Source organism: Pelobates fuscus, chromosome 2 (genome assembly GCF_036172605.1).
Source record: "Pelobates fuscus isolate aPelFus1 chromosome 2, aPelFus1.pri, whole genome shotgun sequence".
In the NCBI taxonomy this organism is placed as follows: domain Eukaryota; kingdom Metazoa; phylum Chordata; class Amphibia; order Anura; family Pelobatidae; genus Pelobates; species Pelobates fuscus.
Window position 1 is genome coordinate 385,196,025 of NC_086318.1, and position 27,330 is coordinate 385,223,354.

At 41.5% G+C, this 27,330-nt stretch overlaps 2 protein-coding genes across 2 annotated transcripts in view; both read right to left on the minus strand.

Annotated features, from left to right (window-relative positions):
* DNAAF10 (dynein axonemal assembly factor 10) overlaps positions 1-27,330 on the minus strand; it is an 86,123-nt gene that overhangs the window by 54,388 nt on the left and 4,405 nt on the right. The gene's annotated exons all lie outside the window — the stretch shown is intronic.
* PPP3R1 (protein phosphatase 3 regulatory subunit B, alpha) overlaps positions 1-27,330 on the minus strand; it is a 57,171-nt gene that overhangs the window by 24,345 nt on the left and 5,496 nt on the right. The window contains exon 2 of the mRNA XM_063443791.1: positions 1,031-1,070. Within this exon, the coding sequence (XP_063299861.1) occupies positions 1,031-1,070 (40 nt within the window). The remainder of the gene's footprint in view (positions 1-1,030; positions 1,071-27,330) is intronic.

Consider the following 27,330-nt stretch of genomic DNA (forward strand, 5'->3'; position numbering starts at 1 on the left):
AGTCTGTTTTTCTAAAGTCTAAAACTTTTGTTTTTGTGTGGTGTGACTCAGTCACTGTTCTTATATTAAACCACACTGACTGATGATCACTGGATCCTAAACTTTCACCTACAGTAATATCTGATACCAAATCTCCATTTGTTAACACTAAATCTAGTATGGCCTCTTTACGAGTTGGCTCCTCAACGACTTGTTTTAGAGACAATCCCAGTAGGGAGTTTAGAATATGTGTGCTCCTGGCACAAGTAGCTATTTTTGTTTTCCAATTTATATCAGGAAGATTAAAGTCACCCATGATGATAACTTCCCCCTTCATTGTCATTTTAGCTATTTCTTCAACTAGTAGATTATCTAACTCTTCAATTTGTCCTGGGGGCCTATAAATCACACCTACACGAGTTACTGTGTGATTACCAAATTCTAACGTAGCCCAAACTGACTCTATGTTCGCCTCACTAACCTTTATTAGGCTAGATTTTATGCTATTCTTTACATACAGGGCCACCCCTCCCCCTTTCTTGCCTTCCCTGTCTTTTCTATATAAAGAGTACCCTGGTATTGCTATGTCCCAGTCATTTTTCTCATTATACCATGTCTCAGTAACAGCGACTAAATCTACACTATCAGTTGCCATTATTGCCACAAGTTCATGGATCTTATTCCCTAAACTGCGAGCATTTGTAGACATGACATGACTGTGCAGTCCTTTCAGCCTACGCAGAAACCAGGAAATCCAGGAAACCAATAGGGATCCTGTTGACTGTTGTCCAATTATCTAAAGAAGAGGGATACCATTTAATAGTTTGCTGGAAATGTGGGTCTAGTTTTTTTATTTAAGGAGGGAAAGAATATCAAAATGTGGGTACAAATAAGAAATAAGGCTTGTTTAAAAAGCATTACACCAGGATATTACCGTAACTAATTTAATAATACATTAGAGTTGTAGAGCGGAGTGACACATTTATAACATTCAGAAAAGACAAAACATTTTGCTGGTCAGCATAATGTATCCAGTGTACTGGCTACTTACAATGTGAGCACATTTCCAACGGATAGCTTGCCTCATTGCCCTGGAATGAAAAAAAATAAAATTGTCAGGACATTATATTGATTGTATATCAAATGCAAAATGAATACATAAACCACTTTCTAAAACATATCTATTAAACAATTGCATAAATGTTTAATTTTCAACAGCATCCCCCAAACGAACCACCATTTAATCTACCATTTCTCTACGGTGATCATCAAAAAAAACAAGATGTCAAAGACAAAATTAAGAACCAGTTAGATCAGAAAATATGACACATTAGAAAACACAGCGCTTCCTCCTGCCAATCACTCAATGTAGCGTGGCCAGGCGGCGCGGACAGGAACTTCTGTTTCCTCTACCCGGCGGAATGACAGCAAGTGCTCACTCAGTGAGCGCTTCCCTATAGTCCGCCACCGTCCGGGTACAGGAAACAGAAGTTCCTGTACTGCGGTCCGTGCCGCCCGGCAAAACTACATAGGTAGGACCAAGGGGGGGGGGGGAAAGGACCACTGAGGTGGTGAGGTGGGGGGGGGGGGAAAGGACCACTGAGGTGGTGAGGGGGGGGGGGGAAAGGACCACTGAGGTGGTGAGGGGGGGGGGGGAAAAGGACCACTGAGGTGGTGAGGGGGGCGGGGGGAAAGGACCACTGAGGTGGTGAGGGGGGGGGAAAAGGACCACTGAGGTGGTGAGGGGGGGGGGAAAGGACCACTAAGGTGGTGAGGGGGGGGAAAGGACCACTAAGGTGGTGAGGGGGGGGAAAGGACCACTAAGGTGGTGAGGGGGGGGGGAAAGGACCACTGAGGTAGTGTGGGGGGGTTGAAAAGGACGACTGAGGTGGTGAGGGGGGGGGAAAGGACCACTAAGGTGGAGAGGGGGGGGAAAGGACCACTAAGGTGGAGAGGGGGGGGAGGAAAGGACCACTAAGGTGGTGAGGGGGGGGGGGAAGGACCACTAAGGTGGTGAGGGGGGGGGGAAAGGACCACTAAGGTGGGGGGGGGGAAAGGACCACTAAGGTGGGGGGGGGGGGAAAGGACCACTAAGGTGGGGGGGGGGGAAAGGACCACTAAGGTGGTGAGGGGGGGGAAAGGACCACTAAGGTGGTGAGGGGGGGGGGGAAAGGACCACTAAGGTGGTGGGGGGGGGGGGAAGGACCACTAAGGTGGTGAGGGGGGGGGGAAAGGACCACTAAGGTGGTTAGGGGGGGGGGGAAAGGACCACTAAGGTGGTGAGGGGGGGGGGAAGGACCACTAAGGTGGTGAGGGGGGAGGACCACTAAGGTGGTGAGGGGGGGGGGGAGGACCACTGAGGTGGTGAGGGGGGGGGAAAGGACCACTGAGGTGGTGAGGGGGGGGGGGAAAGGACCACTAAGGTGGTGAGGGGGGGGGAAAGGACCACTAAGGTGGTGAGGGGGGGGGGGGGAAAGGACCACTAAGGTGGTGAGGGGGGGGGGGAAAGGACCACTAAGGTGGTGAGGGGGGGGGGGAAAGGACCACTAAGGTGGTGAGGGGGGGGAAAGGACCACTAAGGTGGAGAGGGGGGGGGAAAGGACCACTAAGGTGGTGAGGGGGGGGGGAAAGGACCACTAAGGTGGTGAGGGGGGGGGAAAGGACCACTAAGGTGGTGAGGGGGGGGGAAAGGACCACTAAGGTGGTGAGGGGGGGGGAAAGGACCACTAAGGTGGTGAGGGGGGGGGAAAGGACCACTAAGGTGGTGAGGGGGGGGGAAAGGACCACTAAGGTGGTGAGGGGGGGGGAAAGGACCACTAAGGTGGTGAGGGGGGGGGGAAAGGACCACTAAGGTGGTGAGGGGGGGGGGGAAAGGACCACTAAGGTGGTGAGGGGGGAAAAGGACCACTAAGGTGGTGAGGGGGGGAAAAGGACCACTAAGGTGGTGAGGGGGGAAAAGGACCACTAAGGTGGTGAGGGGGGAAAAGGACCACTAAGGTGGTGAGGGGGGAAAAGGACCACTAAGGTGGTGAGGGGGGAAAAGGACCACTAAGGTGGTGAGGGGGGAAAGGACCACTAAGGAGGTGGGGGAGAAGGGGAAAAAGGACCACTAAGGAGGTGGGGGAGAAGGGGAAAAAGGACCACTAAGGAGGTGGGGGAGAAGGGGGAAAAGGACAACTAAGGAGGTGGGGGAGAAGGGGGAAAAGGACAACTAAGGAGGTGGGGGAAAAGGACAACTAAGGAGGTGGGGGAGAAGGAGAAAAAGGACAACTAAGGAGGTGGGGGAGAAGGGGAAAAAGGACAACTAAGGAGGTGGGGGAGAAGGAGAAAAAGGACAACTAAGGAGGTGGGGGAGAAGGGGAAAAAGGACCACTGAGGAGGTGGGGGAGAAGGAGAAAAAGGACAACTAAGGGGGTGGGGGAGAAGGGGAAAAAGGACAACTAAGGAGGTGGGGGAGAAGGGGAAAAAGGACCACTGAGGAGGTGGGGGAGAAGGAGAAAAAGGACAACTAAGGAGGTGGGGGAGAAGGAGAAAAAGGACAACTAAGGAGGTGGGGGAGAAGGGGAAAAAGGACCACTGAGGAGGTGGGGGAGAAGGGGAAAAGGACCACTGAGGAGGTGGGGGAGAAGGGGAAAAGGACCACTGAGGAGGTGGGGGAGAAGGGGAAAAGGACCACTGAGGAGGTGGGGGAGAAGGGGAAAAGGACCACTGAGGAGGTGGGGGGAGAAGGGGAAAAGGACCTCTGAGGAGGTGGGGGAGAAGGGGAAAAGGACCATTGAGGAGGTGGGGGAGAAGGGGGAAAGGACCACGGAGGAGGTGGGGGTGTGAGAAAAAAAATCAGCAAATTCTGTCTGTAATGCAAAAGTCTGCAATGTGACTAACTCCCATAAGTCATAGGATAATCTGAAGCTTTGCATTGCATTTTGATACCAGTAGCTTCTGCATTTCCCACCCTAGGCTTATACTCGAGTCAAAAAGTTTTCCCAGTTTTTTTAAGGTAAAATTAGGTGCCTTGGCTTATATTCGAGTATATACACACAAACACAATCCAGAATAGTGTTTGAGAGAAGTATTATTTTAGGAAAACCTGTTCAAGGGGCTAATGGCTCGCAAGAATGGTAAGCCTTTCTTAAATCTCAGTTTAAACAAAACTATAAATGAATAATTACATCACTAAGTACACCCAAATATCTTGGATTTGCAGTATACCAGCATTTCATAACAACCAAACAGAATTAACCCCTTAAGGACAGAGGCAATGGTCCAAGTCCTGAACCAAAAACACAACCTAGAATTTACACGGTTTGTTCCAATGTAATTTAATGGTTTTCTTTCAAGTGCACCCATATTATATATCATTTTTAATGGACAGAAATTAAAATTTTAATAGCTGATATGTGTACCAAACACAGCATTATGTATAGATAAGAGAGGCAGGGGTAAAGGACTACAAATATTTGCCAGATTTTACACATTCAGTGCAACTAAATAAAAAATAGCTCGAAATAGATTAAAGGCACATCCCAGACGCATCGAGTATTTTAGCTTGTTGAAATGCATGATGTGTTAAGAGTGTATCCTTTTTTCATTTTACAAAAAGGGCACATACTTGTATACATTAAACTTGCTTTGCACCCCTTGGCTGTCAGACAACCGGTCCAGTTACTTCCAGGTTTGGTTAGCTCAGTGGAGCTAAACTCAAGAGACCGCAATTGACCAGAGCATCTGCCTTGCAAAGACTTCTCATTGAGCTGCATTGGGAAGTTGTGATTGGACAGCAACAGAAAGTCTGAATTGGGTTAGAAAAGGTCAGCAGACAAGAGCTCTGCAGCTTTTGCAAGCTCTTTTTATATATACTCCCAATTGATGCATAATTAAAATCAGCAGTGTGGTGCAGATATATTGGGGGTATATCTACTAAACTGTTTATATAAGGGCAGTGGAGTGTCCATTGAATGTATTATTCCTAATTGTTAAATGGCTACGTCCAAGTAAATACAAATTTTGGTAGGCAACACTAACCCAAATCAACCCTACTGCCAACTATAGAACTGCCCTTACCTGTAACATTAATACTATACCTACCCCATACCCAGCATTAACCCTTAGATTACACCAACCATGCACAACCCCTAACCTTACAACTAATCCAACACCAAGAAAACCCTCTGCTAATACCAGTACTGATCAGTATAATAGTTAAAACAGTAGGGAGTGGTCTGGGACTGCCCTCTAGTTGCTGTTTTCAACATTACAGGGCTATCCCTGTAATGCTGAAACTAAGGCATGTTGATTATACTGTAAAGCCCAGCACCGATCACACTCGACATGGTGCCACGCTGAAAGAATCATGTTTGCACTACATTGCAGCCAATGGGCATTTAAAAATCCATTTAAGGGGCTGTATGTAGCGCTCACTTTGAGATCAGCATACAACTCATCGGTCAGTCTGGGTAACTAAAAATGGCCCCTGCTGACAGAGGGGAGCCCCTCTCATATTATTTATATAGCACCAGATTCCGTAGCACTGTACAATGGGTGGACTAACACATGTAATTGTAACCAGACAACTGGACGCACAGGAACAGAGGGGGTGGAGGGCCCTGCTCAACGAGCTTACATTCATATCAACAAGTTAGGCCGTTCCATGACATTTTAACAGTTTTAATAACTATGCTGCCTGTGTGCTTATTTTGCATTTGTGTAACCAATACTAAACAAACTTAAAGGGGACATTTATCAAATTGTTCTGAAAATTGAGTAGTGTTCTAAAAAGTGACGATTTTCTGCATAGTAAAATGTTGCCAGAAAAAAAAAAGTGTCACATTTAGAGTGTCAGTAAAAAGAAAATCAAAACATAACACCTTTCTGTCACATAAAGTGGTGTTAAGACTGATAAATCAGTTGCCAGAAAAATGTTGTCATCTCAAAAATGGTGGTTAGGGGGCAAAAGAAGCAAAAAGATATTGTAAATTTAGACATCAAAGTGTCAGTGACACTTTGATAAACCTCCCCCAAAGTGTCACACTACATGATCACAAGTGACTTTAGAAGGAGCTAACCCAACTGATAAATGGTCTGTTAAAAGCACAAAGCCTTCACTGGAACTACAATTCAGGATGAGCACCGGCACACACTCTTTCAGTGCCAGTTCATTCACTGCAAGTCCTGCGCCTTGGCACTATGTACAATCTGCACCAAAAGCTGTTTTGCTTCTGTTTAAGTAAGTTAACAGATGTTCATGCAGACAGTGTCTCAACACAGTTGACAAGATTGATCCTCTTATGCTAAAGGATTCCCCTCAGAGTATCATTTTTCAGATGTGTGCAAAAGGCCAAGGGGATTGCACATACACAGCAACTTCCAAGGTTGGCTACAAAATCCAGTCTACACGAAGCGCTTTATAAACAGATTTTAGAAGCAGCACCTAAGCCAGACTATGAAAAAGTACATTTAGACAGCGCATAGACTTAAAGAAATGTTTTGGCTTGTTTTCCCCGACACAGAATTTTACCAAAACAAAGGAAGCATTCAATCTACAAAGATATTTCTTGGAAAGAGGAATATCGTTTCACTTGCTTGCTGCTGCTTTACTACATCTGAAGTTAGAGGAACACTATAGTCACCTAAATTACTTTAGCTAAATAAAGCAGTTTTAGTGTATAGATCATTCCCCTGCAATTTCACTGCTCAATTCACTGTCATTTAGGAATTAAATCACTTTGTTTCTGTTTATGCAGCCCTAGCCACACCTCCCCTGGCTATGATTGACAGAGCCTGCATGGGGGAAAAAAATGGTTTCACTTTCAAACAGATGTAATTTACCTTAAATAATTGTATCTCAATCTCTAAATTGAACTTGAATCACATACGCTATTGCAGGGTCTAGCAAGCTATTAACATAGCAGGGGATAAGAAAATCTTAATTAAACAGAACTTGCAATAAAGAAAGTCTAAATAGGGCTCTCTTTACAGGAAGTGTTTATGGAAGGCAGTGCAAGTCACATGCAGGGAGGTGTGACTAGGGTTCATAAACAAAGGGATTTAACTCCTAAATGGCAGATGATTGAGCAGTGAGGCTGCAGGGGCATGTTCTATACACCAAAACTGCTTCATTAAGCTACAGTTGTTCAGGTGACTATAGTGTCCCTTTAACAAATTATCTAGAAAAACTGAATGTACACATACATGCTCTTTAAAGGGGCTGACGTGGTACAGTGTTTTATTTTTTAAATAAGTGACATATCTGCTTGCAAGGTGGAGATAGACAGGAGAGAGGGGGAAAATGCTTGGTTTAAATTCTTTGACCTCAACAAATCCATTTTGGCCATAGCCATCAAGTCATAGCCTGCATTGTTGTTACAAATTTGCAAGAGTACAAGATTGAAGTCTAAGGTAAATTACACAATACTACAAGATCTTTCATTGATATTCTTAAACGTGTACAATGAAATCAAACAACACAATAACAATGCCTGTTCTCATCAGCCCACACAAGTAATGTCTGATGGGATGTTTATCTTCAGGGGTGTAAAAAAAAAAAAAAAAAAGGCAAAGATGGCCATGTTCATATGAAATTATTGTTTAAATGTCGCTTGCTTCCTTGAGACTGTGTCAGTTAACAGGCAGGCTGCACCCAAAAGCAGTAGAGGCCCAGGCATAGGTTGCATCAGTTAACAGTACGACTTACATCTTATTAACACTGATCAAAACAGTTATATAGTTCAGTGCATGTGCAGTGTCATACAGAATACAATTACTGTGTCTTTAGCAGTGTTTGAATATGGTCTGATAGGTCTACTGGATTAGTTGACTCCTTCCAATAGCCAGAATGGGATTTCTACACTGATTCAGACTATCATTAGCAGTTACTGTGGCAACAAACCCCTAAGGATTTACTGTCAGGTATCAAACACCTCTAAAGATGACAGCAAAATGTCAGAGGTTCAAAATATCCACAGAAGAACACAGAGCTTAAGGCAAAAAAAAAAAAAACACATCGGGAACATGCCTACATTTTGGGTTACATGTTACTGCGCTCACCAGTTCAATATTAAACTTAGGAGCTGAAACAGGTGAATCTCTTCAACATGGACCGGGATTCATGTTTAGAAATAACCACATTAACACCACCTATGTTTATAAATACACGCAGACAAATATACAGGAATTCTCTAACTATTTTAGTCCCGTGGTCACACAAAACTAAATTACAGGTAAATAGTGTTTTTGATGTGTAAATGGTACATGGTAAAGGCACTTACAAAATGGTCTAGTGAACAGCACCATGCATAAATAATGTTTTTAATATAATGTAACAGTTGGTGTTTTACAACTAGATTAGTATTAAATCAATTCTTAAAAAGGAGGTCCTATCTGCAAATGTAGAATTTTAAACTCAAAAGAAATGTGCTGAGATTGAAATATTTCTATACAATTCATTATCCAGATTGACATCAAAGGACCAGTTTGAGCACCATAAAAAATTTGGAATTGAAATTAAATAGTTACGATGCCAGGAGGTCGCGCTGAATTGCATCACCCCCCGGCCTTCCACTTTTTGAAATTGCTCAGCCAATCAGTAGTTCCTTATTCATCTACAATATGCACCCTTTTCCCCTTCTGAAAGCAGAAGCAAAGGTTGGGGAGGATGGGGAGGTAGAGTGATCCCGGACTGGAACAAACTTCCTCAAAAAGTTGAACGTCTTTAAGAGCTAGCACCAGGGACGCCTTGTGGCACCAGAACAACTTTATTTCGTTGGAATTCTTATGGCGTCCAAACTGGTCCTTTAAGGATTTTTTTTCTAGATCTTAGGAGCCAGTGAGCAAGTATATTGACATATAGAAGATCTATCTATGTAAAATACATTCGTTTTAGGCATTAGTAGTAGGACAATCAAATTTGATTTTGAACGTTGTTTCCATTGGTTTGTTTCAAATATACAGAATTAAATGTTACTACACCTACAGTAAAGCAAGGCTTTAAAGGATCACTATAGGGTCAGGAACACAAACATGTATTCCTGACCCTATAGTGTTAAAACCACCTTCTAGCCCCCCATGCCTCCATAAATATAGCAAAATCTTACTGTATTCAAGCCAGAAGCTGTAACTCTGCCTGCTGTTTGCCAAAAAAAAAAAAACAAGCAGTCTGCTGACATCATCAGAAGTGGTAGCCTGATCCAATTACAATGTTTTCCCATCAGGGGCAGAGCCATCACGACTCAAACACAGCCCTGGCCAATTAGCAACTCCTCAGAGAGATGAATTGAATGAATGAATGAATCTATGAGGAAAGTTCAGTGTCTGCATGCAGAGGGAGGAGACACTGAAAGTTTGGATGCATTTTAGGCAGCCATGACCCAGGAAGGATCTCTAACAGCTGTCTGATGAATGGCCAGTAAAGTTATCACTAGGCTGTAATGTAAACATTGCATTTTCTCTGAAAAGACAGTGTTTACAGCAAAAAGCCTAAAGGTAATGATTCTACTCACCAGAACAAATTCAATAAGCTGTAGTTGTTCTGGTGACTATAGTGTCCCTTTAAACTTACAATGGCAGATTTATTTATTTTCCTTATGCTCCTTGCAGCTTTTTTTTTCCCTTTTCATAAAAACACTGGTCTACCTCTGTCTCAATCTCCCCCCTCCCCACCCCAGGTATAAACTTTGTCAAGGCAAAGTTCTCTCTCAGCCCAAAACTCCTTGGCTAAATAACTAAGTGCCTCCATTTGGTTTTGGTTTTCTGTCCATGAATTGTGCAGTTTGCTTTCTGAGGGACAAATTGTGTGATGAATGAGTAAATTAGCTTAGCAACTAAAACAGAACCACTATAGGCACCCAGACCACTTCAGCTTAATGAAGTGGTCTGGGTGCCAGGTCCATCTAGGGTTAACACTGCCTGCTGTAAACATAGAAGTTTCAGAGAAACTGCTATGTTTACATTAGGGTTAATTCAGCCTCTAGTGGCTCTCATTGACAGCCGCTAGAGGCGCTTCCCACTGTGATTTGCACGCATGCGCATTCGGCGGAAGAGGGAAGAGAGTCCCCAGCGCTGAAGAGAGGTAAGCGTTTAACCTCTTCCTCTCCCTAGAGCCCGGCAGGAGGGGGGCCCATGAGGTTGGGGACCTATTAACACTATAGTGCCAGGAAAACTAGTTTGTTTTCCTGGCACTAGTGGTCCTTTAAGTTGTGCCCATTGCCACAGATCACATTCCCCCATAAGAAAAAGTAGTTCCTACTTTTTCTTATGTATTAGTAAAAAAAAAAAAGTAAGGGGAATTTCAAAACAAAGAAATACAGTGACCAAAAAAAAAGGATTAATATAAAAGTAACACCTGCAAAGAGACAGAGCTGCTTTAAATACTGTAAAATAGACCGCTTCTCTTCAAATAAACCAAAATATCACAAATAGCAAAATGTATTAAGAGTTCTCAGGTCAAAAAAGCCAAAAAAAAAAAAAAACGCTCAGATTTACATTTTAATCAAGCTGTACCATCTCACCACCCACCTCCCCCATTTTGACATCAAGATGTGTAAAAGCCAAAGTAAACTTAATTAAAGGAGCCATTACATCAGACATGTTCTGATTACATACTACAGACTACTTTACTGATAAATAAAAATGTGGGAGTTATTTATAAAGAGTGGACCAGTGTTAAAAAATTGGAGCAAATGTCACAAAAACCAATAGAATGACCGTACTAATTCCACATTGATCACATTGGCCAAATGTGTTCTCAATAAGGAAATCCCAAAGTGTTTTCTTATACAGTAAGATGCAATAGGAGCAATTCAGTGGTGTGGGCCTGTATTAGGAAAGAGGAAGCATGAACTGGAAATATTACATTTTCTTTCCATTAAAAGTGTACCATGAACAGAGTGAATAATTGGCATGCGAAGGATAGTTATGGCAATCATCCATATGCACTATAAGAAAAATAAACACTGCAAATTCCAAGCATTACACAAGATCACTAAAATGAGTTATGGGTGAAAAAAAATTGCAAAGATTCTCTAATGTACTCCAGCACAGGGTTTCCCCCTCAGTATTCTCAGGTATCCAGTTCAGACTACCAGTTCAGACTAAGAAATATACACCAAGTGTCACAGACTCCAAGGAGATTCTCCAAGAATGATGTAATGCCTGCATTAAAGGGACAGTTCCCACAATGGATACTACCACCATAATAACAGGCACACTACAATCGGAACAAGTTTAAAATATCTGAGCAAATTTAAAAATGAAAAATATTCAACATTTTCATAACAAATGATAAAAAAAAAAAAAAAGGTTTAAACTAATGATTGTGATGCATGTAATTGCACGCTTTCGTATATGTACATGTTCACAAAAATCAATAACAGCTTAGAAAATATAGAAATCACATGCCTACATACGCAACACTAAATTTTAATCATTTCGGACATTACAAAAATGGCATTAAACAATGATTGATTCCAGTATACGTGAGGGGGGGAGGGGTGGGTGAGGGGTTGGGGGGATCATTGCAACAACACCTATTAGAATAATCCGTAGCATGAGACAAATTCTGGCTCAAAATTATAACAAAAACACCCCGCAAACATAGCCTATCAAAATGTAGAAATAACACTTACTCAAAGTTTATTTACACGAGTTTACATCTAGGAAAGGATAGGGTATAGTTAAAGAGACACTATAGTCACCAGAACAACTACAGCTTATTGTATTTGTTCTGGGGAGTATAATCGGTCCCTTCAGGCTTTTTGCACTAAACACTGTATTTTCAGGGAAAAAATGCAGTGTTTTCATTACAGCCTATGGATACCTCCAGTTGCCTTTCCTCATATGGCTGCTATGGTGCTTCCTGTGGCAGTGCTGCCCACTCTACATGGAGACACTGAACTTTGCTCATAGAGATGCATTGATTCAATATATCTCCCTGAGGAGATGCTGATTGGCCAGGGCTGTGTTTGGCTCTGCCCCTGATCTGCCTCCTTGACAGTCTCAGCCAGTCCAATGCTTTCCTATGGGGAAGCATTGTGATTGGCTCAGATCATCACTTCTGATGATGTCCGCTAAGCAGGCAGATCAGGGGCAGAGCCAGCAGCAGCAGACTGGAATAAGGGTACTATTTTGCTATATTTAGGGGGAAGGGGAGGGAGAGGGGGAGCAGACTGTGTTTTTAACACTGTAGAGTCAGGAATACATGTTTGTGTTCCTAACCCTATAGTGTTCCTTTAAGTAAAATGTATAGAAGATTAGAATCGCTGCTAGATGTACAATTCATTAATCTTGTTAGATCTTTTATATGAACTAGTAGAAGTAGCCTAAAAAGTAGGGGAAAAAAAAGGTTGAGGACATGTTGGGAATACAATCTGTGTACTGCAAGATAAAGGATAGAGGAATATCTTAAAGAAATTTAAACTAGCGTAACGGCAGGGCCGTCATCGGACCTCTTTAAGCCCCTTGAAACCCACAACTGCCCTGATGCACACTGCCAGGCAAGCAAGCACTCCTGTTGACTACCTATCATTTTGCTTTCCCATGGTCTAGTGGGGAGCAGCCCAATACAGAGTGCAGTCTGGTTAAGGGAGATCTCTCTCCAAATTGGCGTACAAAGCATTAGAGGACCTTACCCCCATTCCCCCCAGAACACTAGGTTAGATTTTGTTCTTCTATAACCAATTTAAATACCCTGTGCAGATTGGGGAATACATTATTCTAAGCTTTTCCTCCTTTTTTTTGGAGCAAGACAAGCACGGCCAAACAATATCAAGTGTACTTTAAAGCCTTTCTAATCAACATGTACTAAAGATTAACAAATTCACCAATACACGCTTAACATCCCATCAAGTGTTCTCAAATTAATCCTCAGAGGTAGGCAGGCCAATCATCATATCAAGAGCAGACTGACATATATACCTAACAGCCCTTACTGTAGAGGAGAAAGAAGAAGAAAATTAAAAAAACAAGGGAAATAAATCAGTCTGTATATCAATTCAAAATTCCCTTTTGCATCATCATGTTCAAAATTTATGTTTATTAGTGTCCTTTGGGTGGGTGTAGAGAGAACACAATTCCAATAAAGTAAAAAAAATGTAAATGTAAAAAATAAATAAACGTACTTTGCAGCAGCAGTGTGGAAGTATTGTTCCACCAACGCACATTACTACAGAGCAGCACAGAGTGTAGCTTTCAAATAAAACTAATCAGTGCTGAAGGCTTCAGGCAGTTGAAAACATTGCGCTCTGGGAGCATGCGAACATTTTTCCCAAAATAGGCAAACTGTATCTCACAAAGAGCAATGCACAGGACAGCCCTTTCTTCTTCATAGTAAGGAGCTTTTCGCTGGTTTTAGATTTTTGATGCTACCCTAAAGGGTAAAAAGGTATGTAATGAGTAAATGACAAACCTTAACACAATACCATCTTTAGTATAATAAAACGCCAACAATGAGCTGAATAGGCCATAGCAACAGCTGAGTGAGCAGCAAAAACATTAAGGTAAAAAAGACCTGTCATTCACAAACAAGTGTATGGAAAGTTTGATTTAAGGAAATTTGCAAATTGTATTCTAGATGTCGCCTATATAAAAAAGATATTTTTTATTCTGAAGTAAGCGGCATGGTAGCGTCACTCGGCTCACCTTGACGCTCATGAATGCACCCACCATGCACATGCGCGGTGTAGCATTCACTGCTTCAGGTAGAGAAGCATTGGATATCAGAAGACGCTGACTGGCGGGTTGCAGAACTTTCAACAATGTTTCTCTATGAGGAAAATATGATTGGACCACAAAGCAGGCATGAGTGAAGTGCCGTGACAACGGACCAGGCATGAAAAGTCTCTAAGAACTTGCCCCAGCTTTGGATTCAATGTAAATTTAAAGCTTCCTTTTCAAGTATTTTGAGGAGATTAATGGGGGAGGAGGGGATAAGTGACATGTCTACATGAACACATTTGAAACAAAAGTAAAAGCTGGCCAGTCCCAGAACTCTGACCAGCTACCTTATTTTCAGCTATCTGGTGGTATATAGTTTATACCAGAATGCCGATTCCATAAAGTTTGTCAAGTTAAAGGGACACTATAGTCACCAGAACAACTACAGCTTAATGTACTTGTTCTGGTGAGTATATGGGGGGGGGGGGGAGGGTGTTAAGCCACCTAAATAGTGGGATTTGCACTATGGGGTCAGGAATACATGTTTGTGTTCCTGACCCTATAGTGTTCCTTTAAGTCTACCTCTATTGCTAGTCAGGTGGAGAAGCAAGTCGCACTGAAGAAGCCATAGGAAAGCTACCTATGTAAATCCAGAGAGAGGGACATATGAAGGCAACTTCGTATTCCTAACGCTATAGTGTTCCTTTAAGAGCAGTCACTTTCTTCTGTACCGGAAATTAAAGGTTATAGCCCAGTCGCCCAAAAATATGGCACTCCAGATTAATTTTTTGGATGTCTGAAATGGCCTTACCATTTTCTGCAATGTTTAATGTTACAATATTTACCTTTATACTGATTATTACTGAAATTTGTGTATTACATTCAAGGTTTTTTCCCCCTCATAAAACACTAACTCTATATATGAGCTACATATGAAAGAATCGTAGGAGTTCCTCTTTTACTTTTATTAGCCTCTCAATGGGGGAAGTGTCCTGTCCATACAAACCACAAAGATAAGAAACAGAGGAAATGAACCAGTCTTAACCTATTACTTGTATACCGTTCATGTGGAAAATTGTAGTGAGCTAGTTAAACAAAAAGTAGAAATTCACTCTGATTGCTATGTAACCAAATAATGTCCCCCTGTTAAACAAAATGAGGCATAACCCAAATACAATCATTCCTGGCTCAAACACTTCAGTCATTACTGACCATGGTGAAAAAACACATCTAAAAAAAAACAGCCCTCACACAAGTTTGTCCTACATACTGAAAAACATGCAAGATTCAGCAAACTGTCACACCAAAGAAATCAAACTCTGCGATTTACACAATGTCTATACCCAAACATGCAGATAGATGTATATGGAAAGCAAATGTCAATCTAGTCTTGGTCCATGTCAGCTTACAGACATTGTGGAGTAAACGATGCCACTAAAAGCAGAGCTGGTGAAATCCAGGTTACCAGATCTCCAATAGCAACACAGAAACACTACCTGGTGCCATTAGTTTGTCTCCCTGACCAGCTTCTATGGTCTTCAAAAGAAAGGGTTGCCTTGGCAGTGCATGCTGGGATAGCAAACACAGCTTCACTGCTCCATTTGCACTGCCACGTGGTATCCTGACTGACAGCACAGAGAGGTGGTGCTCTAATGTTAAATTCCACTGTATCCTGGCACTGCGACTCAGCATGTGGGCAGAACCTGGCAAGCACTAAAACAACCATGCAAGCTGGGCCATTTTAAGTGTTGCTTTTCTTTTTCTTTAAAGTTTCTTCCAAAACCATATTTTTTTATATTGACTATGCACACTTCACCTCTTCCTTAGAATGGCTACTTCACCCCTGTCACACATAAAGAGGGAAAGAGGAGAATGACAACCCTAATCAGAGGTGAAAAAAAAAAAAAAAAAACACACAAGATTCCCCTGCCTCCACTATTCCAATTAGAACAAAGACGACTAAGATTAGATTTTGCATCTAGCAGACTTTACACAGTAATTGTTTGTACTTGCAGTTTTTCGTTGTTATATTCAATTAATGTATTTCACCAATACTTCATGTACACATAGTTACTTTGGTTGTCAAAAGCCAATTGTATATAACATACTAGAGATAGACTGAATATCAGTTCCACCGATTATTAGAGCCAATATTAAGTATTTTACCAATAATCTGTATTGGCATTGAAATTTATCGATAACTTGCTCAACTCTCCCAGTCACCACACACTGTCTTATGCATAAGAAAACTCTAGCCACCATTCAATGAAGCATCACAACGTGATCACATACCACCTTTTACTGTGAGACCGCGCATGTGGAGTTCAGCTGAAGGCAGGGAGGTGAGACCGTTTATAATCTACTGTAAATGTACTAGGCTGGCTGATGGAGTAATAGGAGTGTGATTGCGGCCAGTAACAGCACTGTACAGGCTTGGATCTCGCTGATCCCAGCATGCACTGGTTGCCTTAGAGTGATAGGAGTGATTTCTACCAGCATGTTCACTTAATGCCAGATTTGTATATTAGTTGTGTTACTTTTTCAATACTTTAAATGTACAGAATATTGTCAATTGGCCAAAATGTGACAGGAAAAAAAAATTATATCCATCAATCCCTACAACAGATGTCTGCATTACCCAACCCCTCTCTTTGTCCATCCTTGCCCCCACTAGTTGTAAATATCTTCATCTGTGTTTTAATCTTCATTCCTGTCCAGTGGCCTGGCATGTCAATTTAAATCTCAAAGTAAGATTGTTGGGTAAGCTTTTCAAATAAATAAATTATATATATATATACATATACATATATTTTTTTTTTAAATAAACCTTTAAAATAACCTCCTTCTCAACATATCAGAATCTCAAAAATATAATTGAATATAAAGAAAAATAAATAAATAAATATATATATATATATATATATATATATATATATATATATATATATATATATATATATATATATATATTATATACACACACACACACACACACACACACACACACACACACACATACACACAGCTCAATGAAGTGGTCTGGGTGCCAGGTCCCTCAGGTTTTAACCCTTCAGATGCAAACATAGCAGTTTTAGAGAAACTGCTATGTTTACATATGGGGTTAAGCCAGGCTCTAGTGGCCGTCTTTCGGACAGCCACTAGAGGCACATCTGCGACGCTGGAGGCACATTATGCATCCATTGCGCAGAGCGTCCGTAGGAAAGCATTGAGAAATGCTTTCCTTTGGGCATTTTGAATGCGCGCGCGGCACTTGCCGCGCATGCGCATTCGGCTCCGCTGACATCAGATGGAGGAACTGACGTCAGCGGGGGAGGAGAGGTCACCAGCGCCGAGGGAGCCCGGCGCTGGAATAAGGTAAATGGCTGAAGGGGTTTTAACACTATATAGTGCCCTGAGGGTGCCCCCACCCCTTCAGCGCCACGGGAGGGGGGCCCTGAGGGTGGGGGCACCCTCAGGGCACTATATAGTGTCAGGAAAAAAGCTTTGTTTTCCTGACACTATAGTGATCCTTTAAAGCGGCACTGTCATGCCGAATCCCGTTTTGTTTTGTTTTTTAACCCCCCTCCCGCTTCCACTACATCCAATTGACCCCTTAGTCACCCCGAAATGCCCCTAAGCCCCCCAGATTACCTATTTATTAATCTGTATTTTCTGCCCCGATCTATATTCAGGGCGCCGCCATCTTTGTGTGGGTAGGTGAGACACGTCATCTGCCCACACTAGATAGCACTGAGATTCCCGCACATGCCCAGTGAAACACCTGAATTTCATCTATTCATTCAGACAGACGAATGAATGAATAGAAAAATCAGACTAACAAACAAACACTGAGTATCAGTGTTCGTTCAGTTTATTACAAGGAGGGAGCTACCGGCACGCAGCTCCCTCCTTGAAATATGTAAAGACAGAAGCAGCAAGGAGCAGTGCTCCCCACCACTTCATAAGCCCCCCAGGTCACCCGCCTCACTCTATGGGGGTCAATATGACCCCCATAATAGTATAAATGAGAATAAATTCTCCCCAATGCCCGTACTCGCTATACCGCGAGTAGGGGCATGTCTACTAAACAGTGAGCAGCCTGTGGCTGCTCACTGTAAAATAAAATCCCTGCTATCCGGCCTCCACCCATGCGCGGCGGGTGGGGGCCATAATGATAATGAGGGGGGGGGGGGACCTGCTGCTTGAAATTCATCCAATCACAGTGGTCTGTGTCATTTTACACAGCGTGGGAAAGTTCTTTGGAATTTTCCCACGCTGTGTAAAATGACAAAGAGCACTCTGATTGGCTTAAACCAGCCAATCAGAGTGTTCTTAGCCTAGTTGCAGGGCGGGGCAAGGCTTTATAAGCCTTCCCCGTCCTGCAGAGCTCAGTCTGCGCGGAGCCATCCATGGGTGAAGATGGATTAATTTTTTTAAGCGTCTGGTTTTTTCTTTTTCGTCGGGACTTTTCTTTTAACTTCGACGGGTATGATGGCTTTTTATTTTGCCCTTTTTTGGGGCTGAAAAACGAAGATTTTAGAAAAAAGAAGACGTCAAATGGTAAGTTGAATTTTTCTTTACAGGTTAGTTATTTTATTCCCCCCTCACTATTTTTAGGGTGAGGGGGGTAGATAGGGGATAGTTTTATTTGGGTGGGAGGGTGGGTGACTAGGGCCTTATTGTTTTTCAGGGCCCCCACCCACCGCTCAGGGGTGGGAGGACAGTAGGTCCCCCCCCACACCATTCTTATATAGGGCCCCCACCCACCTCTCAGGGGTGGGGGCCGGGGGGAGGACAGTAGGTCCCCCCCTTATCCTTATTTAGGGGCCCCAACCGCCGTGCAGGGGTGGGGGGGGTGGACAATAGGTCCCCCCATTGTGATTTATAACCCCCATCGCGCAGGGGTGGCGGCAGGACAGTAGGGGTGGGGCCAATAGGGTTTTTTGTGTGTTTTTTTTTTTTTTTTTTTTTTACAGTGAGCAGCCACAGGCTGCTCACTGCTTACTAGACATGCCCCTCGGTATAGCGAGTAGGGGCATATTATTTACTAATACTAAGTAATCTTTACTTGGTATTAGTAAATTTGGCTGAAAGACCAATTTAGGTCTTTCAGCCTTTTAGTAGATAGCTCCCTAATACCGTGGGAATTAGGGAGTTATCGACTAAGCGGCTGCAAGATCCAGCCACAGCAATGAATAGGATCGGAGTTTCATTCATTCGAATGAAATTTCGATCCGAACAAAGTCCTGAATTGCATTCTAACACGAATGGAGAAACTGTTAGAACGCAATTCGCCAGTTTTGCCGGCGTTCTGTCTAAGTGACAGGAAGCATCGTGGGAACAGGGAGGAAAGCTAAGGATCATGGGAAAATTGCTGTGACCACCGGAAACTAAGCACACTTTGCTCCTCCGCTGGTCACCGCGTAGGAAACCTCCAGAAGAGAAATAGTCCCTACTTTTTCTTAAGTTTTAAAGAAAACTATAGCAGATAGGAAGAAAAGAAGAACAGATCCTGAGAGAGGGAGAGAAGAGGAATCGATTGGGGAAAGGTAAGTACGGCATGACAGTGCCGCTTTAAATACTTTTAAAACCTTATCCAACAATATTAAATAGAGGCCTTCGTTCTAAAATTTTGAACAAATTTGGAAACGGCTTAGAACTTACCGGTAACTTAAGTTTTGAATAAATCAGCCTCAAATCAGGAACATTTGTATGGGTTGCAATAGGGAGTTTATACAGATAAATTCTACACACACCATGTTCAATCTGCAAGCAAGGTAAAACACAAACACATACTTTTCAGGCCCATTCAAGAACATTAAAAGTGCATAGCAAACAATGGTGGTGTTGACACAGGTGTTAACCAAACATAGGTAGTAATGGAAGTTTTCCGGGAGTAAAACTACAGAGAATGAACATAGTACTGGATTAATCAGAAACTCAGAAAATAGGTTGGTAAAGCATCTGAGAAGACGAGAAACACGTTTTATTTGTTTTTTCTTCCCATTTCCCGTCCCCCCTTTTCTATCCAATGCAAGGATTTTTGTTTGTACAAATATTACGACCCTGTTACTTATATTAGTGGAGCATGCCATGTAACATTATTTTTAATAAATCTGCACTACAAGGATCTCTTTTCCTCATGGGATTGAATTATGGGTTTTCTGAGTGCAGTGCATCTGTACTGTCCAAGTTTATGTGGATTGGAGGAACTAAATCACCAACAACGAGGTCTTTGGAAATATCCAGACCAAATTAAAGTGAGTAAATTGTGCTTTTGCAACATTGTTATATAATCCCATATCCCACCTTATGCTGTAGTAACTGCATAATTTGCCATCCGGGATTGCAGACAATGTATTTGCACAAGGTCGACAACCCATTTGTTTATAGAGTAGCGGTCATGAAAAAAAGTGGGTGGAAAAAAGTAGGCAACACGTTACAGAACCTGTATATTGAGTTAGTCAAAAGGCAAGCAAGCTTCTATAAACAATTTATTTCAAACTGCAGATTTCAGCCAGAAAGGGACTTGCCTGCTTACTTGCAACATCTCAAAATGTTCAGTTTTATTTTTTTATTTATTACTGGTATTTATAAAGTGCCATCAGATTCCGCAGGGCTGTTAAACTATGAGTACTGACACACAAAGCATTCTGAGGTGGTATCAAAGATTGTGAAATGCGTACACATCTTGCTTAAAATGGCTCAGTCACCTAGAGGGGGGCTTGTATAGACCTCCGATAGTGAATGCACCTGCACAGAGTTGGCCGCGGGTAGCATTTTTTACCTATCTGAATCTATTACCCGCGAGTGCCACTATCCTCTTCCATGAGTTCCTCTCATGCTCCTGACAATTATTTGCCAGCAGCTGACTACAGCGCTGTACTCTAACACAGGATCGAAAGTACAACACTGATAGCTATGAAAGATCCTACAAGACCCTCCATAGAATTAGCACTTTTTTTCCCCTCAGCCCTCTGGCTGAGGGCTTGACAAAAAGTAGCTCCGCCTACTTTCCAATATCATGTGACTTAGTAGAAATTTCAATAAAATTCCAACATCGTCTTTGTATGCATTTCATTAAGCAGTAAATAATTTCTGCCTTAGCCATACATCCAGTGGGGACCAGGAACCATCCATCAGGGTTAAAATGTTTGAAGATGATTTAACACAATGTGGGATGGCACCAGGGGACTATAACCACTTCAACTACCCAAAATGGTTTTAGTGTCTAGTGTCACTTTAACCTACCCTCTTCTAAATATCAGATCACTATAATATAAGCTACCAACATATTGTTCGTTATGATAAAATAATGTATAAATTGCATATTTGAAAGCAAAAATTTTAATATAAAGGCTATTATTCAGCTGAAAAATTTAATTGTCGAGAGCTTGACTTTGTAAGTGTTCAGCCTCAAAAGAGCACGATCACTGTGATTTATGTTAACTTAAAATCATTTATACAAAAATATCTGAACCACGTATAAATGGATGGATATACCACACACATTTTAAAAAACAAGTATATACATGTGGATACATCTGTTTTGCCAGGCGCTCTCTGAAATATCCTAGTGGCCTCCTATGTATAACCATTTCCCAGACCTATTTTTTGTTTTACAAAGCCACTTACTCCAAAAACGTTCCTCAATGTAAATAACTTTGTAGTAAAGGAGGTAATCAGTAAAGCCACAGGAATAGGTGTGGATTCAGTGAAAAGTCACAGGTTTCCACTTTTCAGATTTTAGTTCAGTTCTTGTTTGTTATGAAAACGAAACCCTTCAACTACCAAGTTATTTTTTATTAAAGTGTAATATGGACTTGAAGGGATGAATAGTCAATACAGTTACATAGCACAAAAGTGCAATTTCATATGTATTGCTTCTACGTCAAGATTGTATGTCTTTTCTAAAACACTGCAAGATAAATTCCAAAGTATACATTTTTAAGACTTTTTATTCCTCAATTTCAGTAAAGGCTGAACTCATAAATGGAATATTCACTTATTTTGTCTCGTACAGGAAAGAGACAACATAAGTGAAAATGTCCAAGTACCTAGCTTTTAAGTATTTATAAAAGAACCAACTGGGCATTTAGAAATGCAACATCCCAAAAGCATGTTAAAAGTCACTCAAGGATACCACAAACTAATTTTACTTCTCCCGAGTTTGGAAATATCAGGATTTAAAGCAAACATACCCTTGGAGAACTAAATAAAACACATTATTTATTAGATATTTATACGGAGAGTAGAATTGTAAAAGTCCTTTCAAAGGTAATCAACATATAGAAAACAACAGTAGATGCTACTTTGTCCTACGGTCAAGTCTTCTCAACCTTTACTTGACCATAGGACAAAGTAGCATCTACTTTTTTCTATACGTTTATTACCTTTGAAAGGCAGACCTTCTCTATAAACATTGGCCAATTCCCAACAGCCATCCATGACAATGGCTGAAGGAAAAGGCACTGCAAAACTAGTTATTACAGAGCAAATGTTGTGGGTTATTCTACAGCCAGTGCTGTGTGAGCACAATGGCATGGACTCCGGAGGTATGAATCATCCGCAGCTGAATATAGAACTCCATGAGAAAGATGGCACAACCCGCGAGGTAGAGTTTCAGGTGAGTACAGCTCAGATTCATCTCTCCCCCGAGTCGCCAAACACCTAGTGGTCATGTATCAATCAGCAGTCTTTGCAAAATAAACAAAGAATACAAAAGTTTTAGAGAGTAGCTTTAAAATCATTTTTGGGTATGCATGCCGACAGCCATTTCTTCCAGCTCAATGGACAAGGGGTCTGTAATTTTAGTAGAAGGGGAGAGAAATTAGAGAACTTTATTATTCCCTTTAAATGTTGTATGCATTTTGTTTACACTGTATAGCAAACGTCTCTGTACTTGGCACATTCACTACAGTTAGGGAAGCATACTATGTACAGTATGTACAGTAATTGAGATTGCTACAAGGTTAAATATGAGCAGTCATCCACAATAAGTTGTAGACGACAAAGTTAAAGGACCACTCTAGTGCCAGGAAAGCATACTCGTTTTCCTGGCACTAGAGTGCCCTGAGGGTGCCCCCACCCTCAGGGACCCCCTCCCGCCCGGCTCTGGAAAGGGGAAAGGGGTAAAAACTTACCTTTTTCCAGCGCTGGGCGGGGAGCTCTCCTCCTCCTCTCCGCCTCCGTTCCTCCCCGTCGGCTGAATGCGCGCGCGCATTCAGCCGGTCACATAGGAAAGCATTCATAATTCACTTTTCACAGTGAGAATCACGCAAGCGCCTCTAGCGGCTGTCAGTGAGACAGCCACTAGAGGAAATAGGGGAAGGCTTAACTAATTGATAAACATAGCAGTTTCTCTGAAACTGCTATGTTTATAAAACAATTAGTTAACCCTAGCTGGACCTGGCACCCAGACCACTTCCTTAAGCTGAAGTGGTCTGGGTGCCTAGAGTGGTCCTTTAAGTTTGGGAAGGTTCACAAATTCGCTCTACAACACTACACTGTGCTTGTGAAATCCCCATCAAATGTAAAGATTTACAGAAAGGTTAGAACAACCTCCAAGGAAAACACCTCTGTAGTGGTTGCAAGTGGATATACTGGTATTCAGCCACCGAATCTTCCTTAATGCTAAGCAGTATAATATCACATACAAACACACAGCAAAGGAATGCATGCACATCTGCTACAGGATTTTTTACATTTGTAATTTATGCTGTATGCAACCCTCCAAGACGATCCAAAGATAACATTTAATCATATTTAACCCCTTGAGGATGTGGGTAATTGTCCATGCTCTCAACCAAAACAAAAACCTCGATTTTGAGCTATAGCTTTGTTCTATTGTAATTTGAGGGTTTCTATTCTAGTGTCCCCATATACATAAAAAAATGGCTTTAATTTGATATGACACATATATAACTTACCATGTATAATAAAAATAAAAAAAAAAAGAAATTACAGTATTGGCTATAATGTGTGTATAATTAGTGGGGCTTATGAAAAAGAATTCAAAACAAATTAATGCTTCCTGATTTACAGAGTACATAATAAGTCTAGGCGTTAAGTTTATTTTCACTAGTTACAGGTCACAAAATAATAAAAAAACATTTCAATGTAGAAGGATTTTAGAATTTGGCATGTCTGTCTTGTAAGTTCAAAGGAACATTATAGGGTCAGGAATACAAATGTGTATTTCTGACCATAGAGAAATAGTTTAGATGTAACCTTAATCCTAATTTCAATCCTAACCCTTTATAACGTGTTAGAAGGATTCCTTCTGCTGATGTAAGCAGAATTCCAGTGCAGATTCCAGCAGAATGATTCCCTTACCGATTCCCTAATCGGAATCCAAACTCTAAACTAAACCCTAATCTGAAACCTAATCCCAATCATGAAATTAATTCTAAACCCATTTTAAATATAAACCCAATCCCTAATTTAATCCAATTCCAAACATAGAAACATAAAATGTGTGACGGCAGATAAGAACCATTCGGGCCATCTTATCTGCCTAATTTTCTAAATACTTTCAATAGTCCCTGGACTTATGCATACCCCACGCATGCTTAAACTCCTTTATTGTGTTAACCCCTATCACTTCAGCTGGAAGGCTATTCCATGCATCCACTACACCATCAGTAAAGTAATACTTCCTGATACTACCGATAGCAGCAGAGGGAAAATAAAGATTTAAGCAAAGGGTACTCTAAGCTAAAAGAGAGGTTATTTTCAGTATGACAGCTTTTTATCTTTTGCATTGAATATAGTATGCTCAATACATTGAGATTGATGCTGGACAACTGACAAAGCCCAGCACTGATCAAATGCCACTGGGGAATTGAGTGAGGCCATCCAAGGTCTGTTCAGACCCTGGGGGGTCTCCCAATCACTATTCAGTGAATATCACTTAGCTGCAGTGTTCTCTATGGATTTAAGGGGAAATATGCAGTGCTTATTTTTCATTTTAACTATGCTCACACTACATTGCTATCTATGGGGATTTAAATCCCCACTGAAAGAACAGCAAGCCGATCTCACACTGACCTCTACATGCCAATCGCACCGGTCAGTCTGGGGCCACTAAAAATGGCCCAAGCTGACAGAGGAGAGCCCCAGGTATCTATTAATACTTAGGTTCCCTGGCATGAGCAAGAATTTAACCCTGCTCACACCAAATCTGCAGGACTCGTGATTATGACCAAAGAGCATTAAAGCCTATTATAGTTAGGACATAATGACAAGTCCTAACATCCTTAAGGCAGGGCTTGACAAATCCCAGGCGCCAGGATGACTAGAAATTTCACCCTGGTGCCTGGGATTTGCCAGCGCTCTAGTTAGTGTGGCCGCCACGGGAAATATTGGAGGGAGCATGGAGGTGCCCGCCGCGCATGGAGTTTCTTGCAAGATTTGCCATTTTGTGAGAGGCTGAATTTGATGCATGCCTCTTTTCAGCTATGCAACTATGTAAGAAAGAAGAGACTCTAGTAACAGTCATCCACTAGAGGTGTGTTTAAGGCCAAATGTAAACATTTAGAAATTGTAAAGTTTTACATTAACCAAAAAAAGGGACAATATATTCAACAGAACCACTACTTTAAGATGTAGTGGTTTTGGTACTTAAAGAAACCCTTTAAGAAATAGTAAAACTGAATAATCTTGGATAAGAGAAAATGCCACACATGTCTTTTAGTATTGCAGAAAATGTGTATCAAGTTTACAAGTATATAGCATTTTACAAATGATAAGCGATAGCAAAAGACACGTGATTGTGTCTAAAATTAGTTCTTTATGGCAGTTGGTGAAATCTCTCTGCTCACCAAATAAGCAAACTAAAATTCACGAATACAAAAAGTAACACTGGAAATATCTAGCTGTTTGTTTTCTCAAGCTAGCCCACAAGATATTGAAGGTCTAAAAGGACAATATTATATAGATCAAGGTATCAATAGTAGTTATAAAAGGAAGGAGGAACGATCACACCAGGGGTGTGCAATTTATTTATCGCTGACAAATAGCACATGCAGTTCCAGGCATCAGAAAGGAAGTTGTTGGCTTTTTTTTATTATTATTATTCTTTTAGTCCTGGCAAGGGCAAGTGGCAGGGCTGCCTTGTGAGAATTGGTGCAGGGCAGGGAATGTACCAGGGAATGTACCTTCAGCAGATGGAGGCAACAGCAGCTAGCCAATCGGCAGGATGTACAGGCCTGAAAGCCGCTGGATACAGTGTGACATCTTATGCTGCCGGCATTGACTGTGCATGGCAAATAAAAACAGGTTGCACACCAACTATTTCTGTTTTTATACAAGTGTACTTGGTGACAATACACTTGGAGTGTTTTTAGGTTGCACTTGTATTTTTATTCATTTAGAGCGCCAACCATTGGATTGGCTGATATCAATTCTGGTTTGTTTTTTCTACATGTGTGCAGTGTGTTTGTGTATGAGGTAGTTTTTGTATCAGAAAGTGTATCACACCAGACAAAATCACACACAGTCAGCATGAGCACATATTCACAAGTGGCATACAGCCGACACACACATCACATACACTCCACATACACTCCACATACATGCAGCAAACATCACGCACAGTCAGCACTCACACTGTGACAAAGGGAGAGACTATGGAATGGTAGACGTGGATTTTTGCAAAATACATCCAAGTAGTAAAACGGAGGCTAAAATAGCTATGTTGTGTATATAGCAGAGTAAGAGAATTTTTCCAGATAAACTATATTTGCCCCAATTTTTCCATTTAGATTGAATTTGTGAGTTCAGCAAATAGCATTGTCAATGTGCAGGGCTCTTGGCAGCTCCTCAATCTTTGTAACTAAAGTTATTTTGTGTCAGGACAAGTATAATGTCATGACTGACAAGTAGCTTGGGCAACCACTTTAGTCCCTTGGACAAGTTAATTTAAAAAATATTTATTATTTTATTTTATTTTTTGAAATCTTCACTCCTGCAAACACCTTTGGGTTCCATAAGACAGCCATACAACAGAATGCTACCTACAAAGCTGTCGCACTTCCTAGGACCCATACATAGAACATCACTCCTCTTCAGCCACGCTGATAATGCAGAGGCAACACTTCTGCCCTATGTAATCCAGTCCCACCTAGATGGCAATGATACGCTGAGAGTACTGGGCTTTGAACCCACTTCCAAGAGGAAGAGAGAGAATCAAGCAGGCGAAGAGTTTACTTTGGCCATTTTCACGAATGGATCACCACCAATGATTATTCTCACATACATACATGTTAATTCGGTTATTCACTAAAGTGTGTCAGAAATGCAAATTTAGTAAGTGAAGTCATATTTTAGGACAAATCGTCAAACTGGAAAAAACGCAGACTTGGACAATAGTTCCATTTTGGTTATTTTGGCCTAAAATTTGAGATTCATATGTTGGTGAATGACCGTTTTTTAATAATAAACAGAGGCTTTAAACCACTGATTAACAGGGATGCACAGTGCATTGTATTTCACATATGTCTCAGGTATTAGCACTGACTGACAGAACAGAAGAACAGAATTTTTTTTTTTTTTTTTAAGAAGAAAAAATATTCACTAACTAGCCATCCGAGTTTAAAAATAAAAGCGCACTCTTCAAAGAAAAGATACCGGTCTATGAATCTCTTCTACAGGGAAATTATACACTGCACTTGACATTATGCACAAACGGTCTGGGCTTTACCAACC